Below are 19,567 nucleotides of genomic sequence, written 5' to 3'. Positions count from 1 at the left end.
GACGCGGAATAAATAACAGTTAGATAATTTCAGCAATAAATATTGATAGTATTTATTTTTCTTCCTACGCCATTCCTCACTATGGCAATACGTCTATTTCAAAAAAAAAAACACCGGTACCTCAAAACATTCTGCCTTTCTCTCGTTCATCTTTTATTTGTAATAAAAACCGAAGAGATACTTTTCCCTTTTGTTTCATTTTTATGTTATTCTCGCTTCTTTATTTTATGATCTATAATCTATTACCTACATATACATTCATTATTTGTGTTCAGTTTAGATATCTGCGTGTCGTCGTCGACTGCATCCCCATTACATTTAACGTCATGATCTTTGATTTTAGGGCACTTTACTTTGCTCGTTTTCAGATACACTTTCACGTGGTGCCCACGTCTATCTTCTCTGTCCTTTTCGAATGTTTGTTTGCAACTATAAATCCTGTGTAATCGGTCGTGTTAGGTCAGTGGCACGATGTCAATATCTGCTCACCTGCTATATAGTGTGATACTGTGACAGCTTTGCGATTATCACTCTGGTAGTGTAAACGGACGACAAATTTGCTACTTCGTTCAATTGTGAATGAAAAAAGTCGCCGACGCGATCTTTTCAATAATAAATAGCTGTTACTTCTTGTCAGTACGAAAGTAAAACAGGTCATTGTGATCGACCGTTCTAACACGGACCAGTTGCGTTCAATTGCTACTTAAGTAGTAGTAAAATTATGATCACATTTGACTAATCCGCTTCCTCTTTCAATAGGTGACTTTTATTAGGGTTTGTTATTCCTACAGCTTCACTTTTTAGAGTATTCAGACTTTGTCTTAGACGTCTGGCATTTGTTTTAGTCCATTTAGATGTACCACAACTCTGTCCATGCTAATGCAAATGTCAATTCTAAATTAAGTTAAAATTGAGTGTTCTGTTACTTCAGCGTTCGATTATAATATGCGCGTTGTTCCTCGTTTGAGCTGAGGACATCTATTAAGAAAAGGTTCGATTGCGTCTTAGTGCTCCACGTCTCCTGACTTTTACGGCTCTTTTCTTCGCTGTTGTATTTATTTGCGAAGTTAAAAGTTAAAGCTATCCCGCATCGCTGATCGCCGAACATTGCATCACTTTTTGATCTGTAGCTGACAATCTTATCGGTAACGGGCCTGGGTTTCTCGCAGCTGGGCAACGATGTTCTCGTAAAAGTCGATCTGACCCTGCAGGAACGTGTGCATCATTTCGCGGTAGTCGCGAACCTGAAACAAAGTGGCTTCTTCGATCAGTCTTCGATGTTAACTGAATTCTGTGTGTAATCCTTTTAAAGTTTCCCTCAACCGTGAGACGAAATAGCATAAATAGGTTGTCAAAGTACAACATAACTAGAAATTGATAAATACTACCCCGTTGATAAGTGAAGTGCATATAGATTCGGAGAAATCCTCTTTATAACGCGAAATGATCTCTGCATGCTAGCTTATCAATTACGCTATCATGTCAAGGGAAGATGTTGCAATAGGATTCGCACTATTTGTTAAACGCATTTGCAACGGTATCAGTTAAAACACCTACCCGTTCCTGCTGGAAGTGGGTGATTTCGGCGAGCGTGGCGTAGGTAACAACATCGGTCCTTCGGTTGATGTCCACGTAATCCTCGGCCGATACCTTGCCTTCGTCCCGCTGCCTTTGATATTCTTTGCGTTTGCCGAGGAACGTCCGGTGGATGTTAATTATATCGGGCCACGAGCTGAGAATACCTGTAAGGACAAACGCCAAAGGTGGTCAGAGTGCATTTTGAAATGGATCGATGACCGCACATCAGGCACGCAGGTGACACATGCGTTCGAACGTAATAAATTCATCTACTGCGAAAATTGCATACAAACGGAACCGCACAGTCATGGGATTTACCTCGGTATTCGTATAACGTGTCAGCCATGTTTTCCCAATTGTGCCGTAACGTTTCATCATACAATCGGCCGATACTTTCGTACGTTTCTCCCGTGTGCCTGATTGACGAGTTTAATTGGCTATCAAGATTAGTCGTATCCAGTTCGAAAGCAATCGCCAAATCCTTAAATGCATCGGAAATCTTTATGCACTCTCGCTTGTACGGCCCTTGGCATTTTTTTATCTGGTCCTGCGCCGTTCGATAAAGGCTTTGCACCGAATCGTCCATTTTCGACGTGAACTTGATAAACGCCTCAGTTTGCCGCTCGACAGACGAGAGTTCCAATGGCGTCTCTGGAGCCTGTAGGATTTACGCACATTTATTCTAAGCGTTTCTTTTTATCCTAGTCTATTTTCTAACAGATCCATACCTGTCAGGTATTGTATGAAATGTGCCTTAAGAGAAATTACAACTAATATATTTTCATAAAAAACAATCGCCAGAATGATCCGACCGGGGAAAAAATCGGATGCTTAAAACATTAAATTTGCGTGCCGGTTATCATTAATGTTAACATAAGACGACATCACACCTGAATAGCATTAAAAAAGTTGGCTCCTTGTAGTTCATCCTTTTCGGCTTTCCGCTTGCCGACTTTCCATTGTTTTTCGTCACCACAAGTAAGAAAGTGGTGCCAAACAGCGGATTGTGAGAGGACGGGATGACGACACATCCTGTTCACCCACAATCGAAGCTGTTGCATACGATGCTCTAGATCACGTAGTTGACGTAGAGTTGGCGGAACATAGCACACAGAATCCAAGTAACGTAGAGCAAAGCAGTAGTTAATTCAATATATTAATTTGACTGTTTATAGTATAGTCTGTTTACAACTATATACGCAGGGTATGGCATTTAGATTGAGACTGACTTTGGCTAACTCTTCGTTATAATGATCGTACGCGATCACCCGCTACTCCTGCTACCATACGAAAACCTTTTTTTTTTCCATAACAAACTTGTCGTGACGAGGAACCATGTATATTCTTGGGACTTAGGTGAAAATCAGTTATTATTCAATTTTTCCGCACTGGACAAACCCCTACCGAAGTTAAAGAAAAAGAAACTTTTTTAGCCGGAAACGAACGGCCTATCTTATTGGCAATCTTCAAGCGATTTCTTCATAAGCAAGCCGGGAAATCCTCAAAGTTCCGATTAAAAGAGCTTGAAAATGTATTAAATTGGTTCGGAAAGCTATTTTTTAATACTTTAGATTTTTACTAGAGAAATTACCAGCCGTTGTCATGAGGAGCATATGAATTGCCAACCGCGTCGTCCAAATAAACTTTGACTTCTAAACCATTTTTTTTTGGTCTTCTTGTACCTTCTTAACTTTTTGGCTGTTTAGAGCTATCGCAGTTTTGGGACTTTCGACTTACTATTATTTCAATCTATTCTTTCAAATGTAATTCTATATAACTAATATGCGGTTAGTGTTAAAGCTATAAGAAGCACTATTTTTAAAATGACTAGTTAGTGGTTAAGGTCTCGAATTTGAGCTGTAATCGCAGCGGAGATGGTCATATTGAATAAACATGAGCGTCAGCAATAGCACATGCAAAAAAATCCATTGAGGCACTTGCTCTTGTTCAAATACAGTAAAACACTTCCAATAGCAAAAAGCATGCGAAAAGGTTCGAAATTAGGTATATATATGCAAAAAGAATCGAGGAAGACCTGATTAAAAGTGATAATTGCATACGAAGCACGGGTCGCCAGGATCTATCTATCTATCTATAATAGGCACAAATCGGCCTGTATTAAATTTTTCGTTCAGCAGAACGAAAAAGCTCTGAACGACTTCGCAAATCGGCTGGCGTAATGAATCCCTACGAGTATGCTGTACTGACCGATAAATTCGTTCTCGTATCTTCCAGTGACCTGTTTGTCGGGTAGAGGAGGAATAGGGATGAGCGAGTATTTCTCTACAAGTCTTTCGTGTAGCCAATCGAAATGCTTATAACGTCGATAAACGGGCTGATTGTTGAATGACGGAATTACTGAGTACGCAATAAAGCTCTTCAAGCCTGACCATGACGCAAAAAAAGAAGAGGCAAATTTCAAGTTAGTTCTTCGTTTGAGATCTAGACTTTTCTAAAACAGAATTACGGTAATGTACTGGCTAGCATTTCATCTATTTCGTTGTAAGCCGCAGGTACTAGTTAAAAATCTACTGAGTGATATTGAGCATAGCTATTTTCCTTCGGTCCCTGATGCAGCTATTCTGATTCAATACTTCCTCAAACACTTTCAGATATTTCGACGACATATAAGCTTGGCAAAACGAACGTGCAGTAATCTTTATTCGTGCCTTTGATACAGATAGTTCTACTTGGAGCCGTGTGTACCTTTAAGCTTGGTTTCTTTTTTCGGCGATTTGATGCCGGCAGAGTACATTGCTTCGGGATAAGGTTGACTCCACGATATGACCCCGGCCGTGTCAACGATGGTAACATAGTCGGCGCTGTTGATTGCTACCTTGGCCGTACCAAGTAGAAAAGCTTCTCCACCGCTTTTAACGAAGTTCGAGAACCTGCGCGATAGCATGACACGCGTATATGCCAGTTAATTAAGTCGCCATTTGCAATTATCTGCCAGTCAAGAAGCAGTTAAACAGCAGCATTGGCCAGAATTGCCGGTGATACACACAGACAGAAATAGACAAAAAAACCACATTAACTTCGTGGTACGAGAACAGTATACCGAAAACCCATCTCTATAGGTCTCTCTTTTACTGACAAATGACATTAACAATTGTCTGTACAGTTCAAGGCTGTACGGTTCAATGACGGCATCACCATTATCGCCGGTTGGGATAATCACGGCGGTGAACTAACCATCTTCACGTAGGCATAGAGAGGCCTCTATTTGTCTCTAACAGTTGACATTAGTACACATACCATTGTAGAGGTCGATATACGCATAGCCTTACCTAGGCGTAATACCAACAATAAGTTGAGACAAGTAAATCAGCGGTAAATAAAAAAAATAATTGAAAGTTAACAGATCTTTAAAGAATTCGAATGTGGAAACCATTGAAGAGAGGAATGTGATCGAGGTACCGCACCGTTTGGTCTCGATCAGCTGATCATTAGTTCAGCTGGGTCTGCGAGTCTGTCAACATAGTTGTTCACGATTGCTGTCGAAAAAAACTTGTTGGTTGTGTTTCCATATCGAAATGCAGTAATGCGAGAATTCAACCCCTAAATGATTTCCTGTTTGCTTCCCTGCCATTTAATTTGATCCATGAGTGTGCGTACAAAATCGAGACGGTGAAGACGAGACTACAACAAGACCCGTCCCTATAAAATCACCGATCTCTATATCTCTATACTCCTATCGATGAAAACGAGTGCGGCGTTATTGATAAAAACGAGAAACATTGACGAGATTTCGATTGACATGTTACAGGAATCAGCACATACAACTTTGATCGGACAGCAGGCGCCGAACGAGCAACAAACATCAGGCACAAAAACATACGCTAAGTCGTTGGCGTTTCTGTGAGATTGCGCTAGATTCCAGAGCTGTTCGCTCGCCATGGAAAGAACGTCGTATTATTTGCGGCATGAATATACCGTACAAGCCACAGCAACAGCCCTGACTCCGTCAGCAACAACGACACATAGACGAGTCATTACAACACGTCGTCATCGTTAATACCCCTGCGAGCACGCTATCCGGTCGACCCATCATCCTTAATGCGTAGATCGTCTTTCGGTCTCGATCAACGGCCAATTATCTTCACACTGCAATAGATCTAAGCGCGCGACAGCTCAGAACAAAAACGACCCCATACGAACAGGCGAATGCAAAAATACAAATTCGTGGGAAAAATCGGACTATGCAAAATATGATACGTCGGATTATTGTTGTCGCTAGGTCGCGATCCGAGATGCGTCGCTGTAATAATAGTAACTATTACTATTAGCTATACCGCTATCCGGCGTGCCGTTGTAAACCTCATTGAGCTTTGACAGTGATGCGTTTAAAACAATAATAGTTACTAGTTGCTCTGAATGACAAAGCCTGCCGTTGGCAGCTTATGTCTGAAGTATGCATGTAATACTGACGGCACAAGTAAGATGTGTTACTCATTGCGTTTCCCAAAAAAAGAAATCGTCTACCGTATTTATCCACGCATAGCACTGTAATGTGACAACTTCAGCGGTCCTTTTCGCGCGATACTTACTGATTAAGAAGCATGTTTCCTCACAAAATATTTTCCCTTGACAACAAATTGACACATAATACCATTACGTATGGCAAACTTATTTATTTAATAAAAAATAGTAAGTTATGTCTTGTCTTATATGTATATGACATATATATATATGTCATATATGTATATGATATTATATCGTTCACGTATCATCACATTTGCGTCCACCGCAAAGCAACGCGCAAGCCATTGGTGATATGTAATGGCTTAGTGGGTAACTTATTTACTTATGTTACACACCTAGAAACACGTTGTGGTGTAAGTTCGAACCCGTATATGGGCATCTTTTGTTTGGTGTTGAGCCAGCCGTTTCATGAAATGTCTACTGACGAAACCGAACGTAAAACTCGAAACGTGGAAATAATTTGGGGTAAATTGTTCTCCTATACGCAGAAAGCCGAACCAGCCTCCTACAGTCGCACTTATACGTGGGCTAAATTTTTTGGCGATGGCAACGATACGCTCGTTAAGCTAAAAACGATGGAATTGACGCCAGACTCAACTTGAACTCAGAGTAATAATAGAATAGCAAATACAGGTATGTGACAATCACATAGTCTCTGTATAATAGAAGGCTGTATGGCACAGATTTGACGCTGCTTCTGTGCACAGCTGTGGCAAATGGTATGTTACACTAACTGTAACAACGCCTAAGACAACGCATGTTGTATTGTAACACGAAGTAACGTCAGTGTCATCAGGCTACCGATTTGACTCGTCGGTGTCTGCCAGCGACTTTTCGCTGAACCCAGAATAACGAACATACGAAAATATACGCATTCAAACTGATATCGTAATGGGATTTGATTTGCTCAACAGATCCCAATGATTACTCGTTGGCCTACTTTAATGCTTGCAGGACATTGTAGCCTTCTGTCGCTGTATCTGTGGTCTGAAGCAGAAGATTTTGTATTAACTGCAGACGAACATTGGATGGCTGTTTTTTTGTTGGAGCTTTCAAATCTTCCAACCGGCACCTGCTTTGTATTGGCCTAGTCCCGAAATCATTATATTTAATTACGATCATTATGAACGACCATTTACGTCAAAAAGTTACGTCTATGATACATCTATAATCAAAGTGATTTACTCAACAAAACAATACGGTATCTTTTTCTTGTGAACAATTAATAAATATTAGATTTCTAAAGTAATGACAGTCTACGCGAAGGCATATTTGCGATAAATTATCAAAAGTCAAACAGAAGTGAACTCACCTATTGAAACGCCTAACAGTGCCTGTCCGAATCGCATTTACTTCAGGTCTTCCCGTAATATCTCCCGAGTCACGTGGAATACTGTAATCGGTAACAAATACACAGTTCGGTGGACATTCCTTTTTTTATGGTTTAAAATATAAATGGCTTAAAGATATATATGATGTAATCGAACTATTATGCCGGTTGAACGCAACGAAACGACAACACATGAATATCTCCAAGCCACGGTACTATACAGTAACTTCGTATTTCATTGATCACATTACCTGAGTCCGAAGTTACCCTGCCCCGTGAGTCCTCTCTGCGAGGCACCGTAGCCCGGCGCATGGTGTGAAGTCGGAGTTTCGTCGTCCTCGTCCCAATCATCCCAGTCTGAAGTTGCATCTGACCCATTGCCAACGGACGGCGCCACGTAGGGAGGCTGTGACGTTACGTAGCTCTCCGGAAACAGACCCGCTTCGCCTACGGTATAAGCAACCTAAGGTTTAGTTTGCAATCTGAAAAATCTGAATGGTCTATTAAGCTACAGAAAGTGAGTATTAACGAAAGCATTATAACAATCAACAAGACGGATCCGGTTGATATTTATTTTGCGTCTCAGCAACAGGCCTCTATTAAATCAGTTCAGTAGAGACCTAATTATTTGACTATCCAGGGTTTTCACAGGTAGATTTTTAGATTAGGTAGACAAATTGTCACGGATCAACTGACGGCTCTTTGCCATGTGAAATTTGTATTGAGGACTAATTTTGTTCCCGTTCTGTTATGATAATGATTATGGAATAAACTAAAAAGAAAGTTAGTCTATCATGGATGCAGTCGTAAGGTCATGCATGTACATGCACAGGGGACTCTAAGGCAAAGATTATAGGGAAAAATATAGGCAGCAATCATTTGAAATAAAAGTATCGCTATCTCCCTAAAACACGTTTGTAACAAAATTAAACGATTCTTGATGATGTAACAAATAACACTTCGTGAAGATTTCGACAAAATACATAATGTAAGGCTGTTAGTTCATGTAGTGGCTAACCGATACGCACAAGTTAGACATATTTTTTCCGATGCATGACATTAACATGACAGATATACTGAAAAAGCGTACTTGGTTTATTTGTCTTGCATTAATGAACGAAGATGTCACGCCGGATGTACAAAACTTTCTAAGCAGCTGTTGCTAGTTCGTGTTCCCGGGTCTTACCAAGAACGTTTTATGCGATAGATGATACAAGCATACTCGAACCGGTTCGCCTTTTTTGACGGTAGGTAAATAGACTTTGTCAAGAGTTAGTTCCGACTTGTTTTTTGCGACCGTTGAACGGCCTTTTTCCTTCTTGCTGAGTTCTTGTGATTCAGGTGCCACGACTGGTCTCACTTCACCATTCAGTGGGCCAGCGGTCCTACTATATACCAATCAGTGTGAATGAGCCTTGTTAGCCACGTGTTTCGGCCAAACTTAGTTGACTTGCCATGTTTGGCTAGCGAGTGTTACCCGAGGTCATGGCAGCGGACTACTGAACGTATACACATTGAAAACATAGTACGTCGAAAACGTGAATATACAAGCCGTAAAAAACCATTGCATTCGCCCCCATGCATGCCCACACTATAATATACATGCTGTGTAGCAGACATAGCGTCAATGCGTCGATAGGCAGACAATATTATTACCGCTTTTTTGGACACCCAGTATTCATTGGAGTTGGCATAAGATCCTTTGATTTTGTTTTGATCCACCAACTGCTTTCCCTGCATGAACGGCAAATCGAGAAGCAAAAATAGTAATAAAGGTAGTCGCGCAGCGGAGGATTCTTTATTCTTGCGGTAAAAAGAATGCGCTAAATGTTGATGGGAGTGATCATGGGATTCGAAAAGATGTAGCTCACGTAAGATTAGAACACATATTTCTATCTTTACTTGTGTATTTATGTCTGTATGAATGCTAAATTTTAGAAATGATTGCAACGATATTCTTTTATTATATGATTTGAAACAAAACAGCAGAAGAACGAAAATTAGCGTAGTAACTTTGCTAAGGCCTTTTTTGAAAATGCTCTTTTGAAGAGCATTTTGTAAAAAAGCCGTTTCGTTTTCACCAGAAGTTAGTCTATACGTATTTAGCACGAAACAAATGTCCAAATTTAACGAACTGACCTATTTTGCCCACGTGTTGCCTAGACGCACAGAGTTCTATATACTGAGAATGATATGCAAAAAACGAATAGCTTTTTATGTTATGCACAGAAGCTCAACGAGCTAGCGGACTCTGGTCGCTCGCGGATTGCCTTACTGAATTTGATTGGGAATACCGCAGCATACGGTAAACATGACATTGACGTGACCATGCTTTGACACTGTGCTCATATAGTTTATTTAGTTAAGTCTTATCGAAAACACAACACCGTCTACCGTATTACATCACCGAAGGAATTTCGATTCTGCTAACGCAGTATGCGTCACCCGATCTATTGAGCATGACTTCCGCGCAAGCCCATAAAACGTTCACAAATAACACGGAAATATTAAAGAAAGCTACAGATCAACTTGAACCCTGTGTCCATGTTCAAGTTGTCAAGAGTTTGATTTACTATTTATTACAAATTCATCTGCAGCAAAATATTCAACGCCATCTACCCTGCCACAGATAATAAAGGAACAGATAATAAAGTGCTTCGGATATTATGTCCGACTTTTGCTTCCGAAGGCTGAACGAATAATACGATGTCAACCATTCCCTGTCAGAGATTTTCGGTTTTTTTTCTAACATGTAAGCCTAGATCTTAGTGTTATACAACACTAAGATCTAGGCTCCAATGTTTTTGGCTTGAGGAAATATACGTTATAAAGGTTTGCCATAAACTCAAGATGGACGTATTCGGGGATAACAATACGTGCAATAGAGATCGAACGGATTATCTCGTTTACAAGTAGGATGGCATAAGACTGTGAACATTCTTGGCGGTCACCTTGTTACCAGGATCGCCATTGGTAGTTTAGCATCCATTCATAGAAACACTAAATGTTCGATATGAGCTATTACGCTGCGGTCGCTCTGGGATTGGCTGTGTTCCAACGGAGCTCACTTTCGACTAATTATGTTTATTTGTTCTGTAGTAAATGGATCGCTATTTCAATCTCTGAGATTGACGCACTTTTAATAACGCGTTTACTTCCAGCATGTGTCAACGGTACGAATCACAAAATATGCTCAATATATGATTCAAAAGCGCAATTAATCAATTTTAATTAAGTAGTCTTAATTACGTAAATAAGTAATCCAATGCGATCATACATTGAATTGAAGGGCAATTTGGAACAGCCTTAAATGGCTTTTACATTTGTTCCATATAACTCAAATTGAAAAAAAGCCCCGTGAAGACCTTTATTAGTAGGATGAGCAAGTTTGGGTAACGTGTAAGGTCAACGGAAATGTTCGTCATTCGGAAAATTGCAGTTAAACAGCACTTTGAAGAAGGATATAGGTATAATACCAGACAACAATTGGTTGCTAGCGAATCCTTTAGGCACCAAGGACTCAGCTCAAAAATCACTACAGGCGAGTTGCTTATGGTCATGCAGCTTGCGAAAACCTCGATCAGGTGGCACAGCATTTTCTGGATCTAGTATGGAGCATAACAAGTTTTCCGATATTTTATTCGGTTTTATTTTGCCCAACTTTTGTTCTCGGCCATTAAATGCTTAGTTTTCCATTGATACCCAGCTGACACTCCATACAGGCTCTACGTTGATTGTGCTTAACGAACTCGAATGGCAATAGTTCGAGCTACGGTGAAGCGACAAATCCCTAACTTTAACTTGACTTTAAGTTGATTATGGACACTGTTTAGTTATAGTGATAAACACAGAAATTCGTAGGATATTGGATACACGACTGAAATCTGTTAAAACTTTGAAGGCAAGACTTTCAATTTATTATTCAGTAGATATTTAGTGAAAAGCACGATGTCCCTATCATGTATTAACCTATTTTCATTACAGAACAAACCGAAACGGTATGTCGTGTACTAAAAGCCATGTTCCAATACCTTCCATCGACAATCTAAACAGACCAATTGGAGTAGATCGTGTTCCGGTCTTTTCACTTGTAATGGGCGGAAAACATTTACTGACAAAAGGTGCTCACGTCGTTTCAATATTGGCCACTTAAACTGAACAAAAACGACTTTCATTCTTATTAGAAAAATGAGGAATCGCACAGCGACGAGTGTCGAATCGCCTACATCATCTTATATTTCCTTAATCAGCCCTTAAAGCAACAGCAGCAACGAGAAATAGGGAGCCAGCACCCCACAGGCTCAATCCACTTGATGGCGGTTGGCCTTTTCCACTGGTTTTAATCTATACGTATGCTGTCTGGTGATTATCACCGTTATAGTGGCCTGCTTGCTTTTTGCTCTATTCTTAGGTGGTGTTCCGCTGGTCGCACTGATCCCAATCTGTCCCAAATGTCTCTGTTTAACTAGACACAAACAACTCGCCCCCATTTATTGATGGCGTAACGCCTTTTTGATTATGCTAGCGTTGCGTCGTGTGAGTACGCACTGCCCGTATAACGTAAGCAAAACCTGGACCAGAAACATATTATAGATTCAGACAAATTATTGTAAAATGCAAATACCTCTCGTCTCGTCTAATCCTTTCATGCTAAAATTTTGCGCGCTATTAGTCTCAACGACCAATAAGGCTGGTGTGCCTCTTGACTCCTGGACTGATAAACACTGAATGCCTCATCCTAGTAAACTAAACTAATACTCCTACCACATACTACTTGCTGTCATGCTATTTGCTCACCATTGCATCCCTGAATGATAGCAGCGCTGATATAACGGTCGGGCCGCTGGCATCGACACGAATAACGTTAACGCCAAGGACAAAAGCACTGTACTCAAGTGACTACGTCGAGAGCCACTACGCAGCAGGGTTCATTCAAATACATATTCATAAATACTCTATTACATAACCGAAGCATAAAATTCCTAGTAAAAGCGAACTCCGACCAATCTATTACATAGAGCTGCCGCATTACATGCTAGCTCAGCATGTGATATTGCAGTTGCCTGGCATTTTGTGTTCGAAAAATACAATTGACGACTAATAGTGTTATAACTATTAGCCACAGTACTAGAATGAACAACCCTAAGATTTGTTCATGACAGTCAACTATATGCCAAGAAGAGCACGTTTTGGAGAAGTGCCTTCGGAGCGGACGACTAATTCCTACTAGTGCTTATCAGTGCATCATCTTAACACTGTAATCGATAACATGGACATTTCAAGGAAAAACGGCAGTCTACAGTAATGCTGTGCCTCATTTTGAATTCAGTAATCTATAAATCTATCAGTTTCTCAGTTCTCGGAGGCCAACGAAAACAAGAAATCATTGGATTTCGCCATTAGAACGAGCAGCGAAGCTCAAAAAATAGCTACGCTTTAACTGACATATTCAACTATAGAGAGAACGAGTGCTCTAGCTGAATTCTAGCGCACCAATTATGTGAATTAACAATTCATTGAAAACTGGCTAGACGGAATTAATGTGCCTCGTTTACATTTAATGTGCCACGTGACTTTAAAAGCATGAGCTTATTTGAAGAGAACGCTTTTATGGCACACAGTTCGCTACAGTTTGCCCACGGCTATACCTCTATCACCTTATCATTACTGCCAGCTTTCGTTGGCGCCGACTACTTGTTTTAATCTTTGGGGCTTTTATCGCTTTATGTATAGCAATGAAATTATTTCTTTATTCTTGGTGCATTCCACCATCGAGCACAAAAATACAATAATACGTTTAATTATATTTAACTCCTAAACAGAAAGTCCCAACATATAATCGTCTATGCATGATGCATTATTATGCCGAGCTAGTTCGAGCTGGTACGACAACAGAACAGTAACTGCTGGAAGTGTAAGCTAGTTGGTTCTGCGGGACAGTGTAACAGTATGAGCGTTGCAATTGTTCCCCTGATGAGGCGACTACGACGGTATAGGAAGCTGCGGATTAAGAAGCACAAAGGATGCCAGGGCCACGATATGCACAGACGGAAATGTAAAAGCAGAGCTTTTGCGTAGGGGAAATTGAAGCACTGACCGATATCGGTCGGGTATTCGTTTGGCGAAGACAATGACCCACAGAAAAGAGGCAAACAGAATCGGCCTAAAACACCAGCTGCGGTCGTAGGTGAGCTAATCCAAAGGGTATGCTGTTAGTTTAACGTGTGGTGACTTCTAATGGACGACCTGACAATGGACAAAACGGCCACCGACGCTAGAAACAATGTAACAACAGCAATCGTAAGAGGGTACCCACCAGATCAGACCAATGGGTATCCACATAAAGTCTGAGTTAGGGTGAGCTGAAAACCAAGGAAACACGAGAAACAAAAAGGTCAAGACCGTAAGTTAATAATCCTAGCAAAAAGAACCAAGAAAAGCCCTCTGCTTTGCCTAACCTCTTTCGTTAGTCAATTTTTTTCCATGTGAGGTACTCCGCACGAAAGGAAGCCAGAGGTCGAGTAGGCAAAGAAAAGGCTACTTGTGCCTCAGCTCACGGTTACATCCAACGTAGAGAATAACAGTAACAGAAACGAAGCTATGAAACCCATCACGAAGCATCATCAATCGACGCGTCTTTAAGTCCGTAGTAACCTTTAGCAACTAGCCGCTAAAATAAAACCAACGGGCGAAGAAAGAAAAAGGCTACATAGCACAACGAGGTGCCCTTTTGACAAAGAAACATCAATTATGCCCATATAGCTGCCTCAGACAGAAAAAAATTATTTGGTTCCTCTTTGTACTGTTCGGTAGTGCCACAATAAATGTGGTTATGATGCTGATAATAACAGTGGACCTCTTATATTTTAATTATCATCATGACAATGATAGTTTACTTACCAAAATATGTTTTTACCCGAATATAGGCATGGCATGAGTCAACCCATGCTCAGTAACCAAACTAGCTGTCGGAAAAAATATCCAGAGGCTAACCTTATTGCGCACTTTTTTTATTTGTACCTTGTACGGTTGACAAAATATGGTTCGAACGCTCCTACAGGTACATCTATCGGATACGTTTGTCCCCAATAGAATTAAATATGAAAAGCTTAAAAACAAAATGATACGTATATCGTTCATGTGGTGCTTCAAATGCATTAGACGACTCACGGCCTCCATGGTGTGCAGATCTGTTATGTAGTATCACATAATCCACTTGCTTCTTTGGGTCCATGTAGCATTATAGCCATACATTACACTTGCACAATATGCAACGGCCTTAAGCAACGGCATCGTAAATGGTTGTTTGACCCCCAGAAATTTGCTACGCCTAACTGTAACGTGTGAACATACAATGTTTTAATAGATATGCAGCAGAGAAATGGGTTACTGCATCGACTAAGCTGAGTGACGATCGCTTACCTCGACAGTCACAAATATCAACATCCATTGATTTTGAATCATAACGAGCCCAGTAATTCAGTACGTCGAATGTAATACTCAACAAAGTACTTGAAAAGTTTTACATTCGCTTGCGCTGGTAAACATTGTCAGACGAATAAAACATAGATTCAGATGCTATGATATTTTATGTTGATAGTGACAGTTTACGAGAATTTGTAAACCGACAGTTTATACCACTATAGAATATAAAGGGTGTACCGCGAAAGTCTTGAATATGAAACACTCCTGAACAAATGGCATTTATTCGAGGCTTCCAACCCGCACGATAAAATCAAAGACTGTCACAATCTGCAGATTTTTAATAGCGACAGATACTGTTAGTAAGAGCAAACAACTTCAGAAAAAGAAAAGGACATACACACAGACACAAGAAAAGAATAGGAAAAATTTATCACATTGAGTTAAGATTGAACAAGTTCGAAACTTAATAAGATGATTGCTATGTGCACACCAAACTAGACGAAAAGTGACAGACAATTCAATCCAACCCTCGGTGACCTAAGGATATTTCGATAGCCGCACGCTTATAAGACTTTGGCTGCACAGACAACACGCGGATACAGGAATCAAACACAGGGACAGTGTCTGGCACTCACAAAAGCGAATGGCCACTGCTGCAAATGGTCGCATACTATGGGAAGGGTTTCCTCGAAAAATTTAGATAGAAAGAAGTGTTTAGGAACGACGTAGTTGTATATATATACAGCTACCTTGCGCTGGTGGTTGGTTTTGCTGCTGCTGCTGCTGCTGCTGCTGCTGCTGCTGCTGCTGCTGCTGCTGCTGCTGCTGGTTGTGGGCAACAAGATCAAGCAGACCTGCCGGTGTACCCCAGTCATCATCGGTGGATCCAGCCCTTGACGGCTGCGAAGAGCCCCCGGAAAAACCGGAGGAAGTTCCATGGCTTATCGAGTTCGTCTCTGTTGTCGGAGACATCTCCGAGGAGCTTCCGATGAAATCAATATACGTCTCCGGAAACAGGCCCGATTCGCCTGGTTCATAATGCCAATGAGCCACGTATCGTTCAGAAATCCTTGGTTATACATACAATTTGTTCTCCCTAGTAAAATGAACGCCTCCATTTTATTTTTCACAAAATATCTTTGTTCTATTGACACACTTGCAAATTATACTATTTTTCACCTGCTTAGAAAAAGATTCTCGTATCAGGTACGATTGATTACTGACCAAACCTATAAGCGCATTAATCACCGGCTAGAAATGTATTAGTACAACTGTTGCTTTTAATACTATGCAAAGCTGAATTAACTATAAAGTATTAAAAGTAAAAGTTGTAGTCAAATTTTTTCGTTCGAAAATTATCAGTTTGAAGATAGCATTAAAACAGGCCTAAAAAAGCCTTACATTAAATAATTTTACAATTGAATAAATCTTGCTCAGGAGGTCTCTGGTGCGAACAAAATATTTTGACTTGGAATCGTCCTCTAGCCAAGGTGGCAAGAACGTTTCAGGAACAACCTGATAGTCTAAGCTATTCATCCCTTTTCATTATTATGTCAACACATTCACATACTGTAGAGATCAGCTCAGTAGATCCCAATCTAGGTCAAAGAGAAATTTATTATCTAATAAAAGAGAAAGAATCTAAATCCACCAGTGTTCACATGTCTGCTAGTTCTTTCACCTAATAAACTGTGTTTTTTAAAAGTATAAACAGATAAAAAAGCAGAGACAGCAAACGAATGTATCCTAATGAAACTCATACCGTAAATGTGGTCAAACTGACTTGATAATGAAATATTCTGAAATATAACATACATATACAGTATTAAACTGACTTCTGTAAAAATATATTTTACTCTTAAACATTCAATATTTAGTTGTAACAAAGTCATCAACACCTCAGCAGCTCCACCAATGAATTCGCCTTTTTTATGACCATTTTACAGCAGTAATGACTAGTTCCCCTAAATTGGCAAAAAACACATGGTAGTAGAAGCAGTAAATTAATAGCAACCTTGATGTAAGCAACTATTATGGTTATAAACGAAAATCACTAGACGCAGACAGAGACCGTCAGTTCGCAGTAACTAAACCTGCTATTTTTTAGGCATCACCGACAGTAAGATTAATAATAATGTATTCTATTATAGCGAGTTATCAAACTATTCCCTTCTGGAAACACAGCTTTTTTTTTTTTTTTTGTTAGACCTTTCTTGTACGAACGCAAGCTTTTTATTTTTATTAACATTTTTATAGAAATTGCACAATACGCGTGAACACAGACGGTAATATCAACATATGCGTAGCATAGAGCGTTCTACTTTTTTGATGAATGGATACACTGCAAAATTTTAAAATCAGCTTCCTTGCATTCACAGCATATTATGCGACAAACAGTAAACGGTCTGTAAAAAAGTTACTAGCATCAAAAGAGTAGGCTCAAATACACAATGTTACTAGTGTATTCTTAAGGGTGGCCTTAATCGTGCAAATTGTATCATGATATAGTTAAAGCGTGGCCACGAATCCACTTTTTACTAAGTTGCTATATTTTCATTCGTAACTTGTTTCTGGAGCATTCACTTGCTAATTTTCTCTAGAAAGTATGGGACACTAAGTAATGTTCACTATATATATACACAGTCTTTTTTTTATCTAAAAGCAATTTCGCATGTTTGAGTATACTCAATACTTGCTTACTGAACATATATTGATGCCGTAGAATCAAACCCTTCAACAGAAATAACAAAAGGAACTGCGTCGTCACACGCATCGCGACCAAAATAAGAGTGACATGCTAGCGAGCTAATAACAACTTAGGTAACAACGACAGGAAAAACATGCCCCGATCCACGCAACAGTATGTGAAACGCAAACGAGAAATACACATTTAAACGATCCAGAATCATTCGGTGTTTACTCAGTGATTTCAATAACTTCCCACTTTAATTCCATGATAGTATATACATGCTAATTCTACGACTTGCAACGTATGCTTATACCATTCAAATTTGACAACTGAGCCGATAATCTGTCAGCAGTTGGGACGAAAACGATTGTCTTTTACCTAAATAAACAAGAAAAGCTAACAATCTTTCGTTTCCTAGTCACAGTGAACTAGCATCGTGAACGATACGTTTTTCCCTCGTGTTGTCACCGACGAAATAGACCACACCATTTCGAGAGACTTGGAAAAGGCGACTCCAACAAACGGCTGAAGACCCGCCCAATAGTACAACTACGATTGTCGGGTGTCCCTTGTGCCATTCCGACCCTCAATCATTTATCAGCCGTTGGCGCTTTCCTTCATGTTCGTTGCATATACATTATACAGCCTCGATCGCCCGTAAATGCCGCTAGTTATTTATCGTTGTCATATCATAGCTATCCTACTGTGCAAAAGAGACATAACACAGGCTCGGGAAATAAAAACAAGCACGGATCAGTGCAACGAAGATGGTCGACGTGTCTGTCAACTCACATCATAACCGAATCGGATAGTATTGTTTTTGCTGATAAGTAAAATAAATAAGACGCAAATTTAAAATCGCTATAAATATGATAATTATTTTTTTAAGTTCATATATAGGTAGACACTGTTAAATTATGTCGTCCAAAATTATCTCCACATATCGCTAATCGAGAAAAACACAATAAGAAAACACTTTTCTTTTCAACTTCACAATCATGCATATTATTACACTTTTGTATGTGTGTTGTTGAAAGATAGCGGCTGGCTTTTTCTTGACTTTAACAGCCCAGGTGAATCTATTAAACTATCATTTGCTTGTTTCTAGGTCGGATTATACGAAAATAATTGGACATTTCCTTAATTTTTATCGACTCATTTTCTTCTAGCTTGGAGCAAAGGTCGGGCCGGTCTTGAACGTACTCCGAAGTGGCAGTTGCCAGCTGACGACGTGTGCTTTTTACACTTGAAAGTCCTAAACGGCCGGTAGAACCAACGGTCAAAAAGGGTTCGAACCGGAAGAGAAAGAAGTGGGGAAATTAGGATGAAAACGGTCTCATTCTCATTTGATGTCTGCGTGAGAGAGTCTAGCCCGTACGTCGACTATGTACTACTCTTACTATCAGATGTTTCCACAATGTTACTTTTTTTCATAATCTGCTTTTTTACCTTTCGCGTTGATGCCTTCGCACCACCCTTCGCCGACATTCCGATTTGTTACTGTCACTGTATCTCCTTCTCGAATGTTAATTTCACCGGGCGCCTGCGCCTCGAAGTCGTACAGAACCTTAGCCTTCACATGGCTCATGGCGTTTGCTTACCTACACCCCCGTGTCCCACAGTAATACTGCGGGTGAGCCACGAGCGGCGGCAACGAACAAGCACCTGACGAAGGCACGCACTCACACACACATCCACACACAGACGAATGCACCGTCGAACAACGAAAAGATCCAGCTATTGGCGACGAAAAACCGAACGACTACAAAAGACCGCTAAAATTTCTTCGCGTTTTCAATTGGATTCCGGATTTTTTGGCTGCGAACAATTCACTCTCTACCAGCCGTTGGTGGCCCCACTTCTTCGACCATTGAAACACCACAAGCACCGCTTTTCAGACATCGCACTATGCGGACACAGGCGCCAGCTGCACTCGTATGACAACAGACACTTGCCTCTCTAACGTTGGAAGAGGGTACGCATGACAGACAACACTGATATTGTCAGGGAAGCAATCCGAGAACAGATGACTCCCACTGGCAGTTCACCGGCTCACATAG

General features: G+C 40.3%; 1 protein-coding gene across 2 annotated transcripts; it reads right to left on the bottom strand.

The window, feature by feature from the left end:
• Window positions 1-121: 121 nt before the first annotated feature.
• Window positions 122-19,095, bottom strand: SH3PX1 (sorting nexin 33-like protein SH3PX1). 2 transcript variants are annotated; one of them, XM_022839158.2, is made up of 10 exons: window positions 18,957-19,095; window positions 15,568-15,846; window positions 7,645-7,840; window positions 7,376-7,456; window positions 4,285-4,469; window positions 3,787-3,963; window positions 2,469-2,647; window positions 1,897-2,236; window positions 1,558-1,742; window positions 122-1,244 (listed from the first exon to the last, which is right to left on the bottom strand). In XM_022839158.2, exons 1-10 carry the CDS (start codon window positions 19,093-19,095, stop codon window positions 1,140-1,142), a joined length of 1,866 nt encoding a protein of 621 aa, XP_022694893.1. In that variant the 3' UTR covers window positions 122-1,139. The 2 variants fall into 2 exon arrangements, with proteins under 2 accessions (XP_022694893.1, XP_022694896.1); XM_022839161.2 differs by lacking the exon at window positions 15,568-15,846.
• Between the last annotated feature and the right edge of the window lie 472 nt (window positions 19,096-19,567).

The sequence above is a fragment of the Varroa jacobsoni genome, unplaced genomic scaffold (genome assembly GCF_002532875.2).
Source record: "Varroa jacobsoni isolate VJ856 unplaced genomic scaffold, vjacob_1.0 scaffold_790, whole genome shotgun sequence".
Classification (NCBI taxonomy): domain Eukaryota; kingdom Metazoa; phylum Arthropoda; class Arachnida; order Mesostigmata; family Varroidae; genus Varroa; species Varroa jacobsoni.
Note: the sequence above shows the minus strand (reverse complement) of the source record. Positions and strands in the feature narration are given on the sequence as shown.

Coding starts and splice junctions, on each gene's coding strand:
- SH3PX1 (XM_022839158.2), bottom strand. CDS start 19,095: ATGAGCCATGTGAAGGCTAAGGTTCTGTACGACTTCGAGGCGCAGGCG. Junction 3,964..4,284: donor AAAAGAAACCAAGCTTAAAG/GTACACACGGCT, acceptor CGTCATGGTCAG/GCTTGAAGAGCTTTATTGCG. Junction 1,743..1,896: donor CACGTTATACGAATACCGAG/GTAAATCCCATG, acceptor TTGTCCTTACAG/GTATTCTCAGCTCGTGGCCC.